The sequence below is a fragment of the Vigna angularis genome, chromosome 11 (assembly GCF_016808095.1).
Source record: "Vigna angularis cultivar LongXiaoDou No.4 chromosome 11, ASM1680809v1, whole genome shotgun sequence".
Taxonomy (NCBI): Eukaryota; Viridiplantae; Streptophyta; class Magnoliopsida; order Fabales; family Fabaceae; genus Vigna; species Vigna angularis.
Genome location: NC_068980.1, coordinates 24,161,118 through 24,183,597, shown reverse-complemented (window position 1 = coordinate 24,183,597; position 22,480 = coordinate 24,161,118). Strand labels below are relative to the sequence as shown.

General features: G+C 32.7%; 1 protein-coding gene across 8 annotated transcripts; it reads left to right on the top strand.

The window, feature by feature from the left end:
* Nucleotides 1-5,449: 5,449 nt before the first annotated feature.
* On the top strand, nucleotides 5,450-14,048 carry LOC108333990 (ribokinase). Of its 8 annotated transcripts, XR_008246069.1 has the most exons (6): nucleotides 8,876-9,643; nucleotides 9,850-10,035; nucleotides 11,356-11,551; nucleotides 11,627-11,733; nucleotides 13,562-13,695; nucleotides 13,791-14,048. XR_008246069.1 is itself a non-coding variant. In XM_052870624.1 (5 exons), the coding sequence occupies exons 1-4, from the start codon at nucleotides 5,495-5,497 to the stop codon at nucleotides 7,530-7,532; spliced, it is 1,071 nt and encodes a 356-aa protein (XP_052726584.1). In that variant the 5' UTR covers nucleotides 5,450-5,494; the 3' UTR covers nucleotides 7,533-7,548; nucleotides 9,850-9,988. The 8 variants fall into 8 exon arrangements, 7 of the variants coding, with proteins under 7 accessions (XP_052726584.1, XP_052726583.1, XP_052726579.1 ...); XM_052870624.1 differs by lacking the exons at nucleotides 8,876-9,643; nucleotides 11,356-11,551; nucleotides 11,627-11,733; nucleotides 13,562-13,695; nucleotides 13,791-14,048 and adding exons at nucleotides 5,450-6,124; nucleotides 6,465-6,650; nucleotides 7,167-7,329; nucleotides 7,441-7,548 and having other exon boundaries at nucleotides 9,850-9,988; XM_052870623.1 differs by lacking the exons at nucleotides 8,876-9,643; nucleotides 9,850-10,035; nucleotides 11,356-11,551; ... (1 more) ...; nucleotides 13,562-13,695; nucleotides 13,791-14,048 and adding exons at nucleotides 5,450-6,124; nucleotides 6,465-6,650; nucleotides 7,167-7,329; nucleotides 7,441-7,548; nucleotides 7,989-8,096.
* The last annotated feature ends 8,432 nt before the right edge of the window (nucleotides 14,049-22,480 follow it).

The following is a 22,480-nucleotide window of genomic DNA, read 5'->3' as shown; positions in this document are numbered from 1 at the left end:
GTTCGATCACCACTATAACCAACAAGAGCAATCGGTCTGGGCCACAATTGGGCCAGCGCTTATTATTGGACCAAGTGTCCAACGAATGATAAAATAGTCAAAGATATCTGATTAAAGATCTGATAGGCGGTTTATGAGCAACTAACCGAATTTTAAGGTAACCAACCAGATTTTAAGGTAAATCTGTTTATATTTTATTGGGCCTGTATCATATTAGATCCAGGAGACAACCTATAAATACAAGGTCAGAACCATCAGCCAGGTATGCTCAATTCACACTCCAAAACATTCTACTCACGCTCTACTAAGTTCACAATAATCAATTACCATAATATTCATTTGTGAGCAACAACTCTTTCAACAGACGCCTAACTTGAGCGTCGGAGTGCCTTTGTAGGTACCTCCCCCCTTTTGAGTCGAACTTAAAGAACTTAGAGCAGGAGATTCAGAGGTCAGAAGAAGGAAAGCCAAGTCTGAAAGGTTAGTGTCTCGGTCCCACAAACTTTCCACCCGAAACATATATATATATATATATATATATATATATATATATATATATATATATATATATATATTTATATTTATATTTATTTTTATATTTATATTTATTTTTATTGTACAAAATTCTTATTTTACATCAAAGTTGGAATGAAAAAGAAAGTATAATTAGTATGTTATTTAACTTTGTAATTCAGTTGTATAGATCCTAAACTTTTACATATTTTTTAATTTTAAACTTAAAAAAGTTGGTTAATAAAATAACTAAAAAGAACAAGTAAAGACAACAATTATGTATATATATAACTATGAAAAAAAGGAATACGACAACAAATATTTTCGATAATTGGTATTTGTTTTACAACCGAGACATATTAAGACGAGGTAAAAAAGATAGGATTTTTGGTTTTGGTTGTGAACGAAAACAAAAAAGTTCACACTATGCTTCGATTAAAACAAAATGAAGCACTAAACAAAATAAAATAGGTTTTTGGCCTCGTTCATAGACCCATCTGATTTAAAATAATTATTTAATTTTAAGGACCTTTGTCCTTAGTTCATATGAGAACCGATGCCTTAAACTCTTAAAATTAAATAATTATTTTAAATCAGATATGGTCTATAACTTTGGTTATTATTAAAACCAGTGTCAAAAATCTTTTTTGCTTCAACTTTGTGTACAACTGATGTCTTTCATAATTCTAACGTTTACTCTTGTAAATTTTTTAACTTCATTTTCACCTTTCATTGTTTTAAACTCCTCAAAATTTTCAACTTCACACTTTAAGTTGATGTTACCTTCTAGGTTACCATTAACTCAAAGAAAACATAAACATTTTTGTGAAGTAAGCCTTCAAAACTCTTTTAAAATTAATATAAGGCTTTCTTCTAAATTTTCCTTTGAATACTTTTTGTTTGTGGTACAAGAAATTATTGAATTTGTGTTTGATGACACTTGCATATGGATCTTTGATCTTGGTAAAAAGAAACAAAAATTAATCAAGAATAGGAAAAATGTTTTTATCATAAAGACACATGAAGATTTGAGGACAAATCCTTTTCAAGAAGGAAGGTATGATGACATATTCCTACAAATAGACTTTGTGTTGGAATGGATAATCTTTCAAACACTTACATCCAATACAAGACAAATAAAAGTTTCAAAGATGTTCCTACTCTCCAGGACCTTGATCATTCATTTTATTTAAAGTATATCATTCTTGGAAGCTATATTCTTCATCTACTCACTATCATAACACTTGTTCTAATTGTGTTATAAGATGAGTATTTCTAAGCGGAAAAGAGAACAATGACTCCAAAGAAGATAAGGAAGTTTGCCTTAGCCCAAGTTGAAGATTTAAGGGCAAATCCTTTTCAAGAGGGAGGGGATAATGGCATACCCCCTAGCCATGGTCTAAACTCTACCTTTTGGACCACCTTTGTAGCCATATGAAGCATAGTTTGAAGTAGTATATGTTTCTTTAGGCCATGGATTTTGGCCAAATAGTGTAGGTTTCTTTAGGCCATGTATTTCGGCCAAGTAGGTAGATTTGTTTAAGGCTTGTATTAATGTCTAATTAGTATAGGATTTTTCCTTAAGCTAGACATCTAAATTTTTGATACGGGGAGCCATGTAGCTAAACTCATATCTCACATATGAGTTTTTGATGATGACAACATAAATGTTTTATAGTTTCTTTCACATTAATTTGGCTTAAATTGTTGCTTGATTATATCTGTATATGTGCTTGAACTATCTGTGTTATATATTCATTGATTGAAAATGAATCTTTGATTAAAACACTTTGCACATTGCATATATGTATGAATTAATTGATTATACCGTTTACATAATCTGTTAAATTCATCAGATATCAGTACATGCTTAATTGTGGCAAAACAACAAGTTTTAACTAATTGGATTATGGGTATAGTCGATTAAAACTCGTAGTTATGTCTGCACATGTTTACTGAGTGCATTGATGTATTTTGAATAAAAAAGTTTTAAAAAATGCTTAATTTTGAAACTTAACCGATTATATCAATTTCTTTATCGGTTTAATTGTGCTTTGATTGAAATTTTTTTTCTTGAAGAGACATAACTGTCACAACGGTCATATTTTTAAATATTGTGGCATATATGTTTTGGTTAATCGATTACATGTTCTTGTTAATCTGTTAAATGCTGTGCAATGTAAATATATTAATGCAGAAGGAATTGATTAACTGATTACATTATTTGAGTAATCGATTAAACTACGTCAAAGTTGTGTAAATCTATAAATAGACACATTGTTCTCTGTTTTCAACAACTTAATGATTCATATCTTTAATATCTGACTTTGTTTGTTGAGATTTATTACACGAGCGTCCTTATTACTTCAAGAATCACGAATTCATACATTTGGATAATTCATCAAGATTCTTTGAAGAACTTTGAGCTTCAACATTGTTGATCACTTTTTGCACATGAAGGTGTACTGTACCATATCAGTTTTCATTTGCAATCAAGTTTGATTGTGGTTCCCTGTTGCTGCGGCATGGAAGAGGACTTAGAAAAGTTTTAGTGACTTAGAGTGGGGTATCTCTAAGGGTTGACAGAAAGAGGTTGTTCTTTCTGGGTGTTTGCTATAGTTGATTTGGAGTTGAAAGGATAATACATTGAGAGGGTTGTCTTTGTATCTTGCTTGTAAGAACTCAATCATTATAGTGAAATCCTTTCAATCTAAGGTTGATTGAAAGAGGACTGGATGTAGGCTTGGACAAATCAGTATAAATTGTAATGTGATTCTTTCTTTCCCTACACTTTTACATTGTCTTACATTCTTTATTGATTGCATTCCAAGAAATCTCAAAAGAATTTGAAAAGATTGTTAAAGAACATATTTTTCTAAAGGGAAACCAATTCACCCCCCTCTTGGTTGAGACACTTGGCCTACTTATTTCTACATAAACCATGTGGAAAGTGTGTGTCATGTGTCATGCTTCTATTGGAGAGGATTTAACTTTAGTAGTGCCCACATGACACTCTAGGAATGGAGAGGATTGTGTTTTATGAGTGACCACATGTACTTCCTTCATTGAAGGGGATTTGTGGACACTTGTCCACTCCTTGGAGGGCCTTATTTTTGGCCAATGAGTGCAACGATGGGATATCATGCTTTTATGATTTTTAAGAGACACTCTTACCTATATATAAATGTGTATCCTCTCTTGTAATCATTTTTTATGTTGAGTAATGTTATGTTGCCCATTTTTTGCCATACTATTTATCTTAGATCAAGACTAGAGCAACTCATGGGCACCTTGAGAGGAGGCTTGGGTGTCACTATACACTATTCAACCCTACATTAAACACGATTTTTCTCCGATTTAATTGAGACTCTTCCAGAGGTAAAAAAACATAAGTATAAGTAATTAAATTGAAGCTCTTTGAGTCTAGTTTCCAATAAAAAAAGAATCATCTCATTTGGAATTTTGTACAAAGAGTCATGAGCAAAATAACAAGCAAAGGTCAAAGGTGACAACATACTATTTTACACTTGTTTTTGGGCATGACACAACTTGGTACGTCTTGAGCCTACTTGGGTCTTGTAAATCTTGGCTACAACAATCATATTTCTAAAAGATAATTGTCTTTCTTGTTAAGCCACTAACGAGAAAACCTTGGTGATGTCTGGAATGGGATCCAAAAGAAGCATATACGAAGTAACATTAGCGAACTGATCATTTAGCCCTCATAAGAATTGCATAATTTGATCTTCTTGCTTTCTTTGTTTCACAATGTTCAAGACTTGACAATCGCAATTAGGTTTATAGGTACAGGTAGGTTATGGCCGGAAATTTTCGATCTCATCCCAAAGAACGCGAAGTTTAGTAAAGTATTCAGAAATGGTAAGGTCACCTTGATGGAGGGTAGCAATGTCAATTTAAAGGCTTGATATGCGACATAAGCTTCCTTGAGAAAACCTATTCTTTAGGTCATTCCAGATCTCCGAAGTTTTGTTCATCCATATGATACTTTGTCTGATGGTCATGGATACAGAATTGACAAGCCATGACACAACCATGTTATTTCCCCAAATCCAGACAACATGTTCGAGCTTATCTTTTTCAAGTGGACGAATATTGCCAAGCACAAACTCAATCTTGTTTTTAGCACTGAGAGAAGTCAACATTGATCAATTTCAAGAATGGTAGTTGGTATCATCAAGAACAGACGAAACAAGAATAAACGAGAAAAGGACAGTGACAAATTTTCACTAGGGTGAAGGTAGAGATAATTGTTGTCTTCTACCGTTACAGAAAAAACAAGAGTAAAAGAAAGAGACAAAAGAAAAGAAAACAAAGCAGAGGTACACACAATATAACTCTCTAAAGGAAGAGCTATAATACATAATACAATGGTAGATGCAATTAACAGAATAATGCATAATCAAGACAAATACAGTAAAATTCATAACGAAGAAGACAAACTCGCGATAAAGAAGATGAAAGAAAACAGAGGTAAGAAACATACACCAGAAAAGAAAGAAAAATTAGACTGTGTAGAAAAAATAGAATAAAACCTTACAAGGTCTTAAAGGTTACATAAAAAAAAAAAGAACAGAACAGAAAAAGGAAAAAGAAAGTGGGCTGAACTTCCAAAAGAGATCCAAGTATATCAACTTTGAGAGCTACCTCTCAAAATGGAAAAAGCAATAAAAACATATCAAAGAAAAAGAAAACTCGGCCTCAAAGTGAAAGAAACTAGAATATCGTAATAACGAAGAAGAAAACTAGATTTCAATTTTTTAATTTTCCAAACTGATTCTAAATCAATAATTTTAAAATAAAAATCAAAACTCTTTTACATATAGAATGTGTCAAAATTGGGTGAAAAAAACGTGTTCACTGTCATTTTTTCAAAAAAAATAAATAGCATAAAGGACTCTAAAAGACACCTTGAGAGCGTAATATCGGTCACCCATCCCACGATCAAAACTTAAGCAAAAAAATGCGCAGTGTAATAGCAACACTTTCAACACAACACAGCTGTTTCCACTACCACACGCAAAACACCTTCCTCACTACTACCCTTATCCCAATCCAATCCCTCTCCTTCCGCACTCCCAATCACAACTTCAGACTCCTCTGTTTCTCTTCAGACCCCTCGCCGCCACCGCTGCCACCGCCGCCGCTGGTGGTCGTCGGCTCCGCCAACGCAGACATCTACGTCGAGATCGACCGCCTACCTCGCGAGGGCGAGACTCTCGCGGCGAGGTCTGGCCAGACGCACGCCGGCGGGAAGGGCGCCAACCAGGCCACGTGCTCCGCCAAGCTCAACTACCCGACTTACTTCGTCGGACAGGTCGGGGATGATGCCTATGGAAGTCTCGTCACTGACGCGCTGCGCGGCGGGGGAGTTCGCCTCGACGGTCTCACGGTAGTTCCGTCGGCGTCCACGGGTCACGCCGTTGTGATGCTCCAATCCAACGGCCAGAACTCCATCGTATACATTGGTGGTGCTAACTTGAGTTGTTGGCACAGTATTCTGCCACGTCAGCATTTGGACCTCGTGGCCCAAGCTGGCATCGTTTTATTGCAAAGGGAGATTCCCGACTTTGTCAACGCTCAAGTCGCGCAGGTTGGGCCGGGCCGGGCCTTTTCGGAATGTTTATAGTACCTGTTTTAATTACAATGTATAATTACTCATTTCCTCTATGATACATGTGTTTAGTGCTTACACATACACTGTTTTTTAATTCGTTTTACACAATCCGTTCCAGTTTCTGTAATTTCAAACTTTGTTAGAAGTAAAGGTTTTGCTGCGGCAACATACTTTATTATACGAATTAGTGTGATCGAAGAAAAATAATGAAAGTAAGTAGTTAAGAAATTTTGGTTTTGTGATTGATTTTGTGATTCGTATTTTGTGAGGTATTTTGGATATTGCATTGTGTGATATGATCTTGTCATGCATGAAGGCTGCAAGGAATGCTGGTGTGCCGGTTGTGTTGGACGCTGGAGGAATGGATGGGCCACTTGCGCCGGAATTATTGAACTTTGTTGATATTTTGAGTCCTAATGAAACTGAACTTGGTCGCCTCACGGGAATGCCAACGGAAAATTTTGAAGAGATTGCACGAGCTGCTTTGAAATGCCATGAATTAGTGAGTTCAAGTTGGGACTTTGGGATTAGACTGAAATGCTTTTGTGTAATTTGCTACTTGAATGCGGTTTTAAATTCTGGTTTTAATTGCAATGGCGGTTTTTTAAACTCTCACAATATTTAGTACTGAGGGAAATTGCACACCAGTGTAGTCGCAGTTGCACTTTTGTTGCCATCATGAATATTGAAGAACATTTCTTAGAAACATGGTCGCAGTTGTGGTTGCCAACTGTTTTTAGAACCTTGAGAATTATAATAAAGAATGATTATTTTTCAAATGTGGCCTCCCTTTTGGATAAACTTTTTAATAAACATTTCTAGGTACAATGAATCGAAATCAACTTATATACTTTAACTTGCATGCTAGCTCTCTTATTTTATTTCTCCAAAAGTTGTTTTAATTTGTACATTGGCAAATTTAAGTTGTTGCAATAGTCTCAATTGTTCTTGTTCTGTGGTTATGTATCTGGAATTTCAAGGAGCTAAGAAAGTTCTTGTTATTTGTCTGAAATTTTAGGGAGCTAAGAAAGTTCTTGCGAAACTTGGCCACAAAGGATCTGCTCTTTTTGTAGAAGGAGAAAAGCCGATTCAGCAGCCTGCCATACTTTCTAAAACAGTCATTGATACAACTGGTGCCGGTGATACTTTTACTTCTGCTTTTGCTGTAGCTTTAGTAGAGGGTAAGTCCTACAGGGAATGCCTAAGATTTGCCGGTGCGTATGCAATTATTTTTTCTTTTTGTAGAATTTTCTGTTTGGAATATTGTCCTTAACTACTATGTTATGCCACAGCTGCTGCAGCTTGTCTTTGTGTTCAAGTGAAGGGAGCTTCTCCCAGCATGCCTGATAGGATATCTGTTATGGATCTTCTCAATTGTCAATGAGAATTTTTTCGAACAGGTCAATCTTCACTGAAACCAGTTTAACATTTGTTTCATTTGTCTGGATTTACTATCTTATATTTTAGAGAAGAAAAATCATAATGCAGACTTCTAGAGAAAGTTCCTTGTATCCATATATCTATATGCTATGTTTTTGGTAGTCTTGCTTGCTGTTCAGTGTAAATTTCATGTTCCTGACTGTAATTAAATGGTCTTTGTCATTACATTTTCAGGCACAGTTTTCAACTAATAACTACTGTTTAGTTTCATTAGATGCATTCCTAGTACAATTCATATGTCCGTTTATTAAAACTTTCTCAAATAGTTTGTGAACAACATATTTGTTTCTACATGGAAATTGTAGTTCTTAAATTGGAAACTGTGTTAGTTCCTTTCTTATTGTATTAATTATTAATTATTTTACACACGAGTACAAATCAGTGAAATTTTTTGAAACAGAGTTTCAACTACTGATAACAAGCCACTTTTAGTTGTCAAAGGTTACAATGCGGACTACCTGGAACAAAATAACTATAAATGGCAGAGGAAAAGACCCAGAAAACAGAGTTTTTCTGTGATAGGATGAAACTAACCGCTAGTCAAAGGATTAGGGCAAGCTTGATTTTAGGGAAGAAAATAAAGAAGGTAAACATATTTCTTCTTACCTATAATACCTATATAATCCAAGGAACTATATAATCCAAGGTAACATGGGGGATTAAATATTTCACTCAATCAGCTTTTTCAAGTCCGTCTCATATAATACCTAGTTCATGCTAGTAAACATTTTTATTTATTATTTTGTTAATATTATATGTTTATTAATTAAACAATCAGCTTTTTCTGTGATTGGTCAGTATTATTATTACAATTGGTTTATTGATTAAACATTTTTATTTATTATTTTGTTAATATTATATGTTTAAAAATTTATTTCATTTTGTATTTTAATATTTTATCACTGAATTAATCCTTAAGAAAAGAAAAGAAAAAACTCCAATGCCACCTTTTATAACTGAATCAATCCAAATATTAAGATATATTAACAACAACGCTAATTAAATATTACTATTTTGTGAGATTATCGTCTTTCTGTGTATTATTACATTTTAGTCCCTTAATCAAAAAATGTTTTTATTTATTTATAATATAAAAAAAGAATATTTTTAATCAACACAACATCACTTAAGCTAAAAGAGACGAAAAGAAATATTTGAAAATTTTAACTAAATTTATATTAATTAAATAGTTTTTTAATGGATAATATATTAGATCATAATTATTAAACAGTATCATCTTAAAATGTAAAGAATAATTTAAAATTTTAATCCCTATCACTGTCCGAAAAGTAAAATATTAACAAATCTCGTTAAAGCAATGATAATCCTTTTTAATTAATAGCTAAAAGGCAGTCGGAAAAAAGTGACCTTTTTCATAGTAAATAGCTCCATCTGTGGAACCTCTCAGCACATAGAACGATCAAACCAACCGGGTCCAACCCAAAGATCGAAATGAACACCTTAACGACAACGTTTTCCACGCACCACTCCTACTCCCACACCACTTTCCACACTACCCTTATCCCAATCCAATCCCTCTCCTTCCGCACTCCCAATCACAAGTTCAGACTCTTATGTTTCTCCTCGGATCCCTCTCATTCGCAGCCGGTCGTCGTCGTCGGCTCTGCCAACGCCGACATCTATGTAGAGATCGACCGCCTCCCGCTAGAAGGCGAGACCCTCGCTGCAAAGTCCGGCGAGACGCTTGCCGGCGGCAAGGGCGCCAATCAGGCCACGTGCTCCGCGAAGCTCTCCCGTCCGACCTACTTCATCGGACAAGTTGGTGATGACGCTTATGGTAGCCTCGTCACCGGCGCTCTTCGCAGCGGTGGTGTACGCCTCGACAGTCTGACGGTGGTTCCGTCCGTGCCCACTGGTCACGCCGTTGTGATGCTCCAATCCAACGGCCAGAACTCCATCATCATCATCGGGGGTGCTAACTCGAGTGGTTGGCCCAGTTCCCTGCCACGTCAGCATTTGGACATCGTGGCCCAAGCCGGCATTGTTTTGTTGCAGAGGGAGATACCCGATTATGTCAACGTTCAAGTGGCGCAGGTTGGGCCGGACCAGCCCAGGCCTTTTAGCAATATTTTTTGGACAAAGCTAACAATGTTTTCTAACCAGAATTAGAGTTTTATGTCGTTACATGTTAACAACCTAGAAGCAATGATTTTGATCAAAGAACAAAATTAACAAAATTATATCGCATAAGAAACTTTTGGGTATTGCGTTGTGTTATTATGATCTTGTAATGCATGCAGGCTGCGAGGAATGCTGGCGTGCCTGTTGTGTTGGATGCCGGAGGAATGGATGGACCACTTCCGCCGCAATTATTGAATTTTGTTGATATTTTGAGTCCTAATGAAACTGAACTTGCTCGCATTACTGGAATGCCGACTGAAAGTTTTGAACAGATTGCACAGGCTGCTTTGAAATGCCATGAATTGGTGAGTTCATGTATGGAATTTGGATATCACATTAATATGATTTGTGATGCATTTTGCTAATTGAATGCATTTTTGTTGCCTGAGGATTTTTAAGGTTTTAAATCTCGAGTATAGTTGCAATTACGGCTTTATTTTGATTCCTATTGTTGAGGAAGATTGCTAATAAATGTGGTTGCAATAGCCGTTGCTGACTGTATTTTAGAACCTTGTGATTATCTTGCTTAGAATTTTGACAAATGTGGGTATATATGCAATTGTGGTTTTATTGTGATTCGTTGAATTGAGGAAAATTGCTGACATATGAAGTTGCAATTGTGGTTGCTGACTATTTGTTAACACCTTGAGGATGAAAGCACAATTTTTCGAATGTAATATTTGAAGATCTGATGTAACATTGAGATTTTCTGATACTAGTATCATTTGCTTCAGTATCATTTATGTTTTTTGGCTGCATAGATGGCATTCAAACAATTGAACCCGACCCACCTTTTACCCAGTCCACAATGGGCGTGGTGGACCGAATTGACCTACCAACCCACCTTAAAAGATGAAAAAAATCACGTAATTGTAAAATTAGTTTTATTCACTATGTATTATGATTTATGTGAAAACATGGAATTAAAATCTGGAAAACTTGAAGTTTATCTGCGTTGAGGAGTGAGTTGGTGTGATATCTTTAATTCTGTAGTTTGTTATGAATTATGTATTATATTAAATCCTTAATTTTTCATTATGAAGTCTGAATTTTTACGTATTATGTTTTGTCAAATATATAAAAAATATTTGAAATAGAATATTTAATTTTTTTATTTTAAGGATAACTGTTTTATAATTTAGGTTAATCAACCCTCTAATCCATCAATCCGCAATATACTGCAGGGGTTAATGTTTCTTGGATTACATGTTAAGTGAGCCGAACGAGGCTAATTTGTTTATAATTTAGTCAAGGTGAGCCGAACTGCTCGTTTTGAGAACTAAATGTTTAATCCTCTTGGCATTTACAACTTGCCTGAGGAAAAGATTGGGGAGGGTAATATAATTTTATATTTGATTTTCTTTTCGTTGAATCCAATTAATGCAAATTCATCATGCATAAGGGAAAGGATACTACAAGGAAAGCAAGATGGCTAATGACCAATAAACTATTGGTTCTGCTTTTTCTTCTATTTTTTCTGTACTGTTACTCAATGGCTGCAGTAGATTTGCAGCTGTGTCAGAGTTTATCTTCAAATGTCTTGGTTGATTCCTGAAGGTTGATAGACTGATAAATTTTATTGTCATAAGCATTGCAATTCAACGGTTAATTGTCTGACATTTCAGGGAGTTAAACAAGTTCTTGTGAAACTTGGGCATAAAGGATCTGCCCTTTTTGTAGAAGGAGAAAAACCGATTCAGCAGCCTGCCATATTAGCTAAAACAGTCGTAGATACAACTGGTGCTGGTGATACTTTTACTGCCGCTTTTGCTGTGGCCTTAGTTGAGGGCAAGTCCAGAAAGGAATGCCTCAGATTTGCTGGTATGTATGGAGGAATGCAATTCTTCAGAATTTTCTCTTTGGTAAAATATGACTAACCATAATGTTCTGCATCAGCTGCTGCAGCTTGTCTTTGTGTTCAAGTTAAGGGAGCCTCTCCCAGCATGCCAGATAGGAAATCTGTTTTGGATCTACTTAATCGTCAATGAATATACTTGCAAAAGGTCAATTTTCACTGAAACACTTTTACCTTTGTTTCAATTGTTTGGACTTATCGCTTGTTCTTGTTTAGTGAGGAAAATCAATAATTTAGACTTCTAGGTGACGTGCCTGGCAGCGGTATCTTTATATGCTATATGTTGCTTTCCTTCCCATTCTAAATCAATTTTCTGATGCTCCTGACAATAATTGGATGGTCTTTGTCATTACAGATTCACGCGTGGCTCTCAAGTACATAACTATTATTTAGTTTTATTAAATGCGTTGCTAATACAATTCACGTGTCCATTTATTAAAATTTTCTCTAGTTTGTCCTATTATTAATGCTGTTTTGTGAACATATTTGTTTCAACATGCTAAATGAGCAGTCAGTGCGTATAATGGAGAATCTTTAAGTCTCTTCCTATTCTATTAATTTTTTCCTGCCGAAGAACGAATCAATGAAGATTTTTGAAAACACGTGGTTTCAATAACTGATAATTGTCTTACTTTTTACTGTCAGTGGTCACAATTTGGATCAGGAACAGAAATAGTTGTGTATGACAGGGAAAGACACTTCAAAATCATTTACAGAGCATTTCTGCTAGATTGAATAGTTTGTTGTCATTGTAGTAAGATTAGGCCAAACACTTACCCTTTGACAATGAAAGCAAAATCAAGAGAATAGGAAAAAAAATGTTCTAAACGATGTTAGGTGTAAGAGAACAAAAGAAAATAGTTAACTTCCTCTTTGTTTGGTGAGACGAGTGTTGAAAAATTAACGAAGTGAAAGATATATCTATCCTGAAACATCGCTTTATTCATCCCAGGACCTTTGTTAAAAAAATGTATGCCTAGAGGTAATCATTTGTTCGACATTGATTTTAGTGTGACTGACATATCCTTTTCATAGTCTATGATTCTGACTAGGAGAAAAACCAAATATTGCCTAACGTAAGTGGGCTATTTCAAGCCAATAAATCTTAAAGGAAACAATAACTTAAAGATGTAAGGTGTAGAAGCAACCATATTCAAGTAGTATTACGATAAAATGTCTTTTTATTTTTATAAGCGGGTTGTGAAATATTTTGTTTCAGGGTGTTTTCATAAAATTTTCTTAAATTTCAGCCTCTGCCCAAATCTCCATTACAATACATGTCAGTCAAGTTTCACAGAAAGAAAAAAAAAAATACTTCATTTTAATCCTGTTTTAACACAAGGATAGAAAGAGAAACAAATTAGTAAAGCATGTAAAGGTGGATTACCAGATTATATAAAGTAGTAATTTAAATTTGAATCTATAGCTGTGAATTATATATATTAAATATTTAGAGAGATATACTTTATTACACATAATAATCTTATTTTATTCAAACTATATTGCCTTTAACAAAAGATATACGCGATTTCATAAAATAATATGATAGCATTTATCGTATCTTTTCATCATGGTGTCAGAATGGAATTGTCTAATAAAAATATTTATGCCATACCCATGGACTCCATTCAGTGTAGTATGCAGGGAGAGTAACGGAAACATTCACACAAAAAACGCCAAAATAGTACGATAAGGCATTAAAAAAAATTCAAACAGTGTCTAGAAAAGAAGCCCCTGTATTTTTAGACACTACATGTACCATCGTAAACAGATATTTACTACTCAGACTTTATGAAATGTCTCTGTATGGTATATTCTTAATAATGTTTGTGAGGGGTACCCTCACATCATATAAATTTCTCTTTTTTCTTCTAAGCCTCAAAACATGTGTTTCCCTTTAAATTCCCATAAGCTAACAAAAGCATGGTAGCTAATCATTTTTCTCTAAAGCTACATGTTCACCACTTCATGAACAGAAAATATGAATCAGTCTTCCAGCGTTCTCATCATTCTTCTTCTGCTATCCCATTTCTTCCCATATTCAAGCTCAAGCACAAGAATAATGATTCAAAAAGTCACTGAAACAGATCATCATCATCATCATCACCCAGTAAGTGTATATATAATTTCTTTGATATGATCCACCATCACCTTTTCTTTGTGTAATAGCAAGAGAAGATGCTAAGTCATGTTTTCTCTTCCCAGCCAAGAGGAACTGAGAGGGATCATGTTCAAAGGAAAGCATTGCATGAAGTACACTCAGGGCCTAATCCTATCAGTAATTCCTTTCCACAGCAAAAGTTGAACTCAGATACACATAAACATTAGCTCTTCTTTTCCATATGTTAAATTCATTTTTCTTTTTCTTTAAACTCTATATTTTTCCTTTCTGTTCTTTCTTCCTTCATCATATTTCGTATACATATTTTCAGTCAGCTTATTGAATCATATAATGAATCTAAATTCAGTTTGAAGCATAACGTCCATTTTCATCACTTCTTTACTCTCTTGTATATATTTCTCTCTCTCTCTCTCTCTCTCTCTCTCTCTCTCTCTCTCTCTCTCTCTCTCTCTATATATATATATATATATATATATATATATATATATATATATATATATATATATATATATATATAGCTCAATCATCACTTGTTATTGGGTAAGGAGAGAGTTTTCATTCAGGTTAAATAGAAGTGAGAGTCATGCTGTTTAATAATTAAAGTTTGAATTAATTTGAAGGATTTGATTGTGATGTTTAAATTATTTTTTTTTTGGTATTTGAGTATTTCCCTGGAGACATGAAACAATAATCGGAAGTACTTAATTTATTGGAAGTGCAAGTAGCACTTAGGAAAGAAAGAATGATTGATATCTCATTACTCTAATCAGCATAATTATGTCATTAATATACTAATAGTGTTTATGATTCAAGGTGTCCATTTATATACTTTACTTCACTTCACAAATTTTGTTGTTGTTGGTGAATTATTAGTGTTTATTGATTTAGTCTCATCCTATAAACTCAACCAACTAAATAATAATTATATAAAATGAAACAACCCTACCAAATAAATTAGTGTTGTAGTGGTTCTTTTGTTTGATTTGGGTTTGACTAAAATCAATCTAATAAGACTTGATCTCCAATGATTTGAATATATATCTCATCATCCACCATTTTACTATTTATTTCCCTTTTTATTTACTTTTATTTTCCATAAGCCATAAACCGATTTTTTAAAATTTTAGTTTTGTATCCTTTGAATAAATAGCAATCATAAGGGACTTCAGTTTTTTTTTTACAACAATTTGTTAATTTTATCACAACACTAAAAGAGTAGAATTGATTTAACTTGTTTTTCCTTTACCATGTTTTGGTTTAATTTTTTTTTTCAAAAATGTCACCATTGAATCAAACAATTTTGATTGATTAGCTTTTTTTTTCCCACATCAAACCAATCCAACTCATTTGTGGAGAATGTTAAAATATTTCAAAATGTATTGGTTTAGACAATAAATAAAATTATAAAAAAGTTCTGTCTAAGTGTGTATCTTTACCACACTTTTTCACTCATGTGTTTTTTCAATGAAAAATAAATAAATAATTGTTTGATTTTACATTTAACACAATTACTATTATTGAACGGGTAAGCAAGAAATAATGAATTTTCAATCGTTTTCCTTGAGACACTTTTTAACTAGAATTAATTTGCATGGTTAATTTGAAAGTTGTCACCAAAGATACAAGTAATTTGGAAATAACTATTGATAAACTTATTGTAAATATAATTTAGAGATGAATATTTTGTCTATAGTTATAGATAGTGATAAAAGACACTATGGCCTCATATGATCATATAAGTAGCAACCCATATGATAGAATAAGACTTTATTGATATTGTTGTATTTTTTTGACTTATTGTAAGCTTATGTTCACAAATAATGTGCATTCCTGTTGAAACCTTCTTAGTGGATATTGATTTTAACTATGCTTTGGTAAAATCTATAATGACATTTCATCTCAACATAGTACAATTAGCACTACAAAGAAAAGCAGTGTGAAAAATTGTCACCCATCATTACTTTCTATACCTAACTAGTTAGATAAAAAACAGAACACACTATTATAAGTGGAACTGTGATATTTTGTAAAGTTTTATGAAATTTATAGATTTTAATTTACAAAATTTAATAGAAATTTAGCAGAAAGACTTCACAAAATACAAAAAAAAAAAAAATAGGAAGAGAATTATAAGTATTAATAAAATGTTTATATGTTCTAAATTTCTCTCACAAAGAGTTTTAGTTTTACTTTTTATAATTAAAATTTTCAGCTTTTGTTCATAATATGAAATTTGTTCCTTCTGGTTATTTGTTTAGCAAAAAATTATTTCAAATAACCTTTATTGGTTATAAAATAAGTATCAATGATATCACGTTATTTTGAAATGATTTTGAATAAAATATCATTTTTAATTGTATTGTTTTAACACTGATATACAAACCAAGTTTTCCTTCTCATATATTATTAAGAAGTGGACTTTAAACTTAAAGCAATCCTACAAAACTAGTTTATAAGATGAGGTTTACACCCACTTATATATTATAAATTCGTTTTATCTCTAGTCAATGTGAGACTTCCAACAATATATAAGTGAGTACAAACATCACCTTACAAACCGGTTTTGTGAAGTTGAGTTAAGCTTAGAGTCCACTTCTTAACATATATTAAAAAAAATCTAATTATATTATTTTTGGTTATTCCCATATATTAAACCAAAATCTAATCATAGTATTTAAACACTACTAAACTTCTTTGTCAATCCTATAACAATCAAATAATTGTGAAAGCTCCATCATAGAAATTTAACGAAATGATAGACACAAAATGAGATTAATATTATGAAGAAAGGCATGTGGATTAGTTAATGAAAAAGTGATGTGACCTAAGAAAAAGAAAAAGGAGAGAAGAGAAGAAAAAGCAAAGGCAGCCATATGATTCTATTCCCTATAATTGACCATCTTCACCAACGTACCAAGTTTGGCATCTTTCAGAAAAAGGACATCCATTTGTTTCGAGGTTTTTTTAAATGTTAACTTTGCAAAAGATTGCATTGGTCTAACCATCACCAAAAGTGAAAAAGAAACACCAAACAGGGGTCACCATGAAAATCATACTTGTACGAAATTCAGCACAAAAAATAAAGCTCATTATATTCAGTTTTTGGGGTATTGGCTTTAGGAATAAGGGTAATGAGATTGTGTAACTTGTTTGTATCTTGTTTTTAATGGACATAGATATACTCGTGTTATCTTTTATCGTGTTTTAAATATTAATAAAATATATTTTTTTATAAAAAATAAAAATTACAAAAAGTTATTAATATCAAAAGAACACACAAATAATAACTGCATAAATATAAAGTAATTATAGAAAAAAAATTAAATAATTGAAGTTTTATAACAATTATAATATTGTTGTTGTGTATATGAAATGAGTTAAATTATTGAGAAATAAAATTAATAAAGCTTGAAGAGAATATGTTTTCAATATAATGAAATCTTAAGACTTGTAAAACTTTTCTTTTAACAAAGAAAGCGTTAGATGATGAAAGCTTAGAGAGAGAATAACAACGTAAGATTCAAAGATAAATTCTTGTATTATTCTCTTCATCTACTCCTCTTTATATAGTCTTCTTTGATAAAGATCTGTTACTAAAAGCAACTGTGCCTTTAGGTACAGAGTCAGGTCCTAGGTCCTAGGTACAGAGTTAGATCCTAGGTAGCGACAAAGCAACCGTGCCTTTTGTAGAGGTGTTGTGCATGACTTCCTCAAAGCAAAAAACATTAAGGAAGCATTCCAAGAATGTCTTCCAATCTCTTAATGTTTTTCTGATTTTGTACTAAACTTTTGAATAAAACTTGGTATTATCATGATCTGCACAGATAAAGAAAAAAACAAAGCACAATAGACAAAAAAGTATAAATTGTACATGCATTTAATGTTATAAAAGACATAGAACGTTTAGACAATTTTTGTGCACTAAGCGATTAGTGCAAAAGTATGCTTTTTTGAGTAAGATATCATTTATAAGATACAACATTTAATAAAACATGTGTTGATAGGTGGAGCATAGACTCCACATATATTGATTTTTGATGATGAATGGTTTAAATTGATTGGAAAGGGTTTTAATCTAGTTTTCTGATAGTATTAATCGATTACATTAATGATTTAATCCATTAAATTAAGTAATAACACTTAGAATGCAAAACAAGGCAAAATACTCTGTTATAATCGATTACATTAGTTATATAATCGATTAAAACAGAGAGAAAAACATAACCTATTATACAAATAACATAATTTGTTAGAGAAGACAAATGGAAGACAAACAACGCATAGTGTTAAAATAATCAATTATATAAGTTACATAATCGATTAAAATAGAAACAAAGGTCCAATCCATTATACTAGTAACCTAATATATTAGGTTAGTTGAAAGAAGCAGTTATAAACATGAATGTCAATATAATTGATTATATAAATGACATAATCGATTAAAATAGAAACAAAAGCCTAATCGATTACGATATTAACATAATCGATTAAACTGCAACAAAATATGGTTTTCTATATAAACAAGACTTGAGACCTGACTCTTTAACGATTTTATTTGGCATATACTAATATTATCTCTGAGTTTTGAGTACAGGTTTTCTCAAGAAGTATTCTTGAAGGATTTGAAGCTTCATTGGTGATCAAGCAATCAAGAATTCATTAAAGATACATTGGACTTCATATGTTTTGATTTTTCTACACTATAGGAATTTAGGAATGGTACGAATACTCAAAGGAAATCTCAACAGAGTGTTGAGTACCAAGAGTGGTGCGAATACTCAAAGAAAATCTCGGAAAAGGTGTTGAGTAGTAGGAGTGATGTTAATACTCAGAGGAAATCTCGACGAGGTAGCTGAGTACCAAGAGTTATGCTAATACTCATTTGTAATCGTGTGAATATTAAAATAGAATCTTCTACGAAGGAGACTGGACGTAGCTCAGTTGGAACAAACCATTATAAATCTCTTGTTTTATTTTCTCTTTTCTTAACTAAGTGATCCTTTTGAAAAACCTGCAATTGAGCTTTATATTTCAGATTGGTGATCCCGAACATCATTCCTCGTCAGGCACCAAATAGCTAGATGTTGTTCCTCACCTGTACATGAACTTTTGGTAACATGAAGTGGTCAACAATTTTCTGATGAACCATTAACTTGTAGATGAGTGATGTGTAGTAGACCACATGTACTTCTTCGTGTAGACTCTTAATGGACCACAAAAGATTTATGTATATTATGTGGGGTAGGTTGAATGGCACCTAAGTAATCAAATGCTAAATGGAAAATTTACCAAACTCCGTGAAGTGATCTCTAAAGCTGTTTTTGTGAAGGAATGTCTTGGAGCCAACATGTTGCAGAACCTTTGCGTATGGAGTCATCTTCCTGTAGATGATTTTAGTCTTCATATATTCTCTTTTGAAGATGGTTCCCTACAGCACCTTTTTTATGGTTCCTTCAATAGCATACATCTTGTCCAACCCTTTATAATAGTAGTTGGTGACACTAGTGCAACCTAACGCAACATCTATAGTCTCGATGTTGATGATCACCTTCTTTCCAATAACTCTAGAGGTCTTTTAGTAGAAATGACATTTTTACTTTTAAAAGATTCATTAACATGTTTGTCTTTCACATATATATATTACAAAAGATTATATCAATGAATGATACTTTATACAATCCTTTTATAAGAGACAAATCTTATGTGAAGTGCAAGTAATACTGGGAATCCTTTGACACACTTTCACTTTTAAAGTGTGTTTAACTTAATTAAAAACGTTGATTTTTTTTTTACTTATTTATATTTTTAGAAAAACTTTAGTTTTTTTTAACTCAATTTGAAGTGTTATGTGTTATGATTCAAAATTTCGATAATTACTTTATCTGAAGAACAAAAACAAACCAAAAATTTCTAATATCAAATAGGTTTGTAGTCAAAGTGTATAATAATAAATAATATTAGTTTATTTAAAAGAATTCTCCATATCTGTTGAAATTTAAAATCTTTGTTAGGATTTAATATTTTAATTTGAATATATTGACAATACAAACATCTTATTATTCAATGAAAAAACTGGGTTGTATATTTTTGTGAAGTTTTATATTAATTAATTTTAAAGTTTACTTTTATAACTTTTAATCGATCTCATCAGGTTTTGAAAAAAAAAACTGATAATACAAAATAATATGTTATTTTTCTGAGTCAAATAAAGAACGAACATGAAACTCAAACGGACCTAATCAACAACCCGTCAATCGATAGAACAAAACCAGAAGGAATTTATTGCTAATCTTAGTCTCTACTTTCTGCTCAGTATTGCCTTTTTATGTATATCTCGTCACTCTTTCGTCACCATTTTTTTTATTTGTTTAGTACATATTTCTTGTTTCATGCAACTTCTCTGAACATTTCAAGTCCATATGCAAAAATTGAACTCCCATCTAATCGTATTTTTTACTATATCTACCCTCTATGTGCAGATATTTATGAATAAAATTTGTAATAGATAATTGGTATTTATAGATATTTATTATTTATGAATTATAAATAATAAATATTTTAATAAATATTTATAAACAGTAAAAGTATTTTATATGTACTTGTAGATATTTATTATTTGAAAAAAATAAAAATAAAAATTTAATTTATATTTTATTAAGTTAAAATTTAATTAAAATTAAAATTAATTTATATTTTATAAAATTAAATTTTAATTTATATTTAAATTAATTTATATATAATTATATATTTTTTGTAATTTTATTTGAATTTCATTTTAATAATTTATAAAAGGTTTAAACTCTCGGATCGTCTTCGTATTTGTTGGAGATCTTAAGTGGGTTCTCGTTTTTACAACTGTCTCAATTGAGTCCATATATTTGAAAAATTGAGCCAATTGAGTCCTATCCGTTGAGTTTGCATATACGACGTTAAAATTTGCTGACGTGGTGCACACTTAATCTGCGGATGTATATGTCTTATATTACATGGAATTTGTTATTTAATTTGTTATTAAGTCTTGTATAAGTGTTATATGACGTGTTATGTTATATTATTTAATTGTTCAGATTAAGGATTTCTTCGGATTAGGGGATTTTTAATGAAATAGGGTTAGAGAAAGGGAATTATTGATTTGGCCAGTGTGAGAAGACGAATTGGAATCCTAGAGAGCATTCTCTTCAACTCCAATGAACCACTCATTTGCACCGAATACGACCCAAGCAGAGGAAGGAGCATTGGATGACCAGGTTGGAAAGCTCAGGGCCGGAAGCTATGGCGCGTCGCGACCGGAAAGGACCCCTTTGCCAACGGCGACGGTGATGGTTATTGACGGTGTTGAGCGACAACGATCGGTTCGTGAATGATGGTCGGAATTTTGCCAGCAATTGCAGGAAATGTTGTAGGTGGCGCCCTAGTAACATAGTGAAAAATAAAACATTAGAGAAATTTTAAAGCTTTGAGAAAAATAAAAAGGGAAAAATGAATTGAATCAGAAAAATGAAGCAAAAAAAGAAAGAGATTGATAAGATACGGAAATTAAGAAATGGAAAAGAGGGATTCTGAAATGGAAAAGGGAAAAAATGAATCTGAATTAGGAGACTAACTGCTCCATCGCTTTCAGTCATACGAGTTTTGTCAACTCAAACAAAGAACTTCTGCTAAACACCAAATCACATAGAATTGATTTTTTTACCTGCTTAGATTGACCATTTCGACCACCGATACTGGTTCTTATCACGTGCCCGGTCTCAGCAACCACACCATGGATGATGTTAGGCTCACTATCCTGCAGAGTATAAAACCAGGGGCAATTGAAACCTACTGAAATAGAAACAACAAAAAGGGTAGGAAAAAAAATTAAATTTTCTCGAGAAGGTGTTTTCAAAACTTGTGTTTGTGTCCCGAGCACATTTGATAATGGTTAACGAAGAAGATAATGGAATAGGAAAAAGATGAATTGCGAGATGATGCTTCTTGAATTAAAAAAAATGAAAAAAAAAAGATGAAAAAGGGTAACAGTGTACAGACCCTGTCTGCGTCGTGGTCTCTCAACTCGAGCATCTCTCTACCAATCCAATCGAAGGAACTAGAAGAACCCTTGAAGGCAGCGTTAACGGACCTGGAACTGCAGGTGTTGGGTGTTGGAGTGTGGAATGGATTGGGGCTGGTTTGATTTTTCTGTTTCACAGGTTTCGATGGAGGTGTTATGTGGTGGCTACCAAGGTTCTGATGGCTGGGTCAGGTTCCTGTGTTCGTCTTCTCTCGTGTGTTCACTAATCCTAAGAAATTCCTAACATTACTAATTCAATTTTGTACCACGTCAAAAACTATTAATTTAGTTAAGAAATTCCATGTAATGTAATAGTTTTACATTAGAAGATTAAGTGTGCACCACGTCAGTAAATTTTAACACCGTCTATGAAAACTTAACGGATATGGCCTAATTGGCTCAATTTTTCAAATATTTGGACCCAATTGAGACAATTTTTCAAATATGTAGACCTAATTGAGATAATTACAAATACGATGACCCACTTGAGATTCTCTAACAAATATAAGGACGATCCGAGGATTTAAACCTTTATAAAAATATATATTTTAAAATATTTGTAGATATCCATGAATTTTAAAATACTTACAAATATCTGTACAAGTAGCAAGCAAGTAACGGTTGCTTTTTCTTAAATCAGGTTGCAAATAAACATTATCTATATCTGATTCGACTCATTCCATCCCTCCAACCAACTCTCATGTCAACTCGTAGTTAAAGAAA

Coding starts and splice junctions, on each gene's coding strand:
- LOC108333990 (XM_052870619.1), top strand. CDS start 5,495: ATGCGCAGTGTAATAGCAACACTTTCAACACAACACAGCTGTTTCCAC. Junction 6,125..6,464: donor TCAACGCTCAAGTCGCGCAG/GTTGGGCCGGGC, acceptor TCATGCATGAAG/GCTGCAAGGAATGCTGGTGT. Junction 7,363..7,440: donor GGAATGCCTAAGATTTGCCG/GTGCGTATGCAA, acceptor GTTATGCCACAG/CTGCTGCAGCTTGTCTTTGT.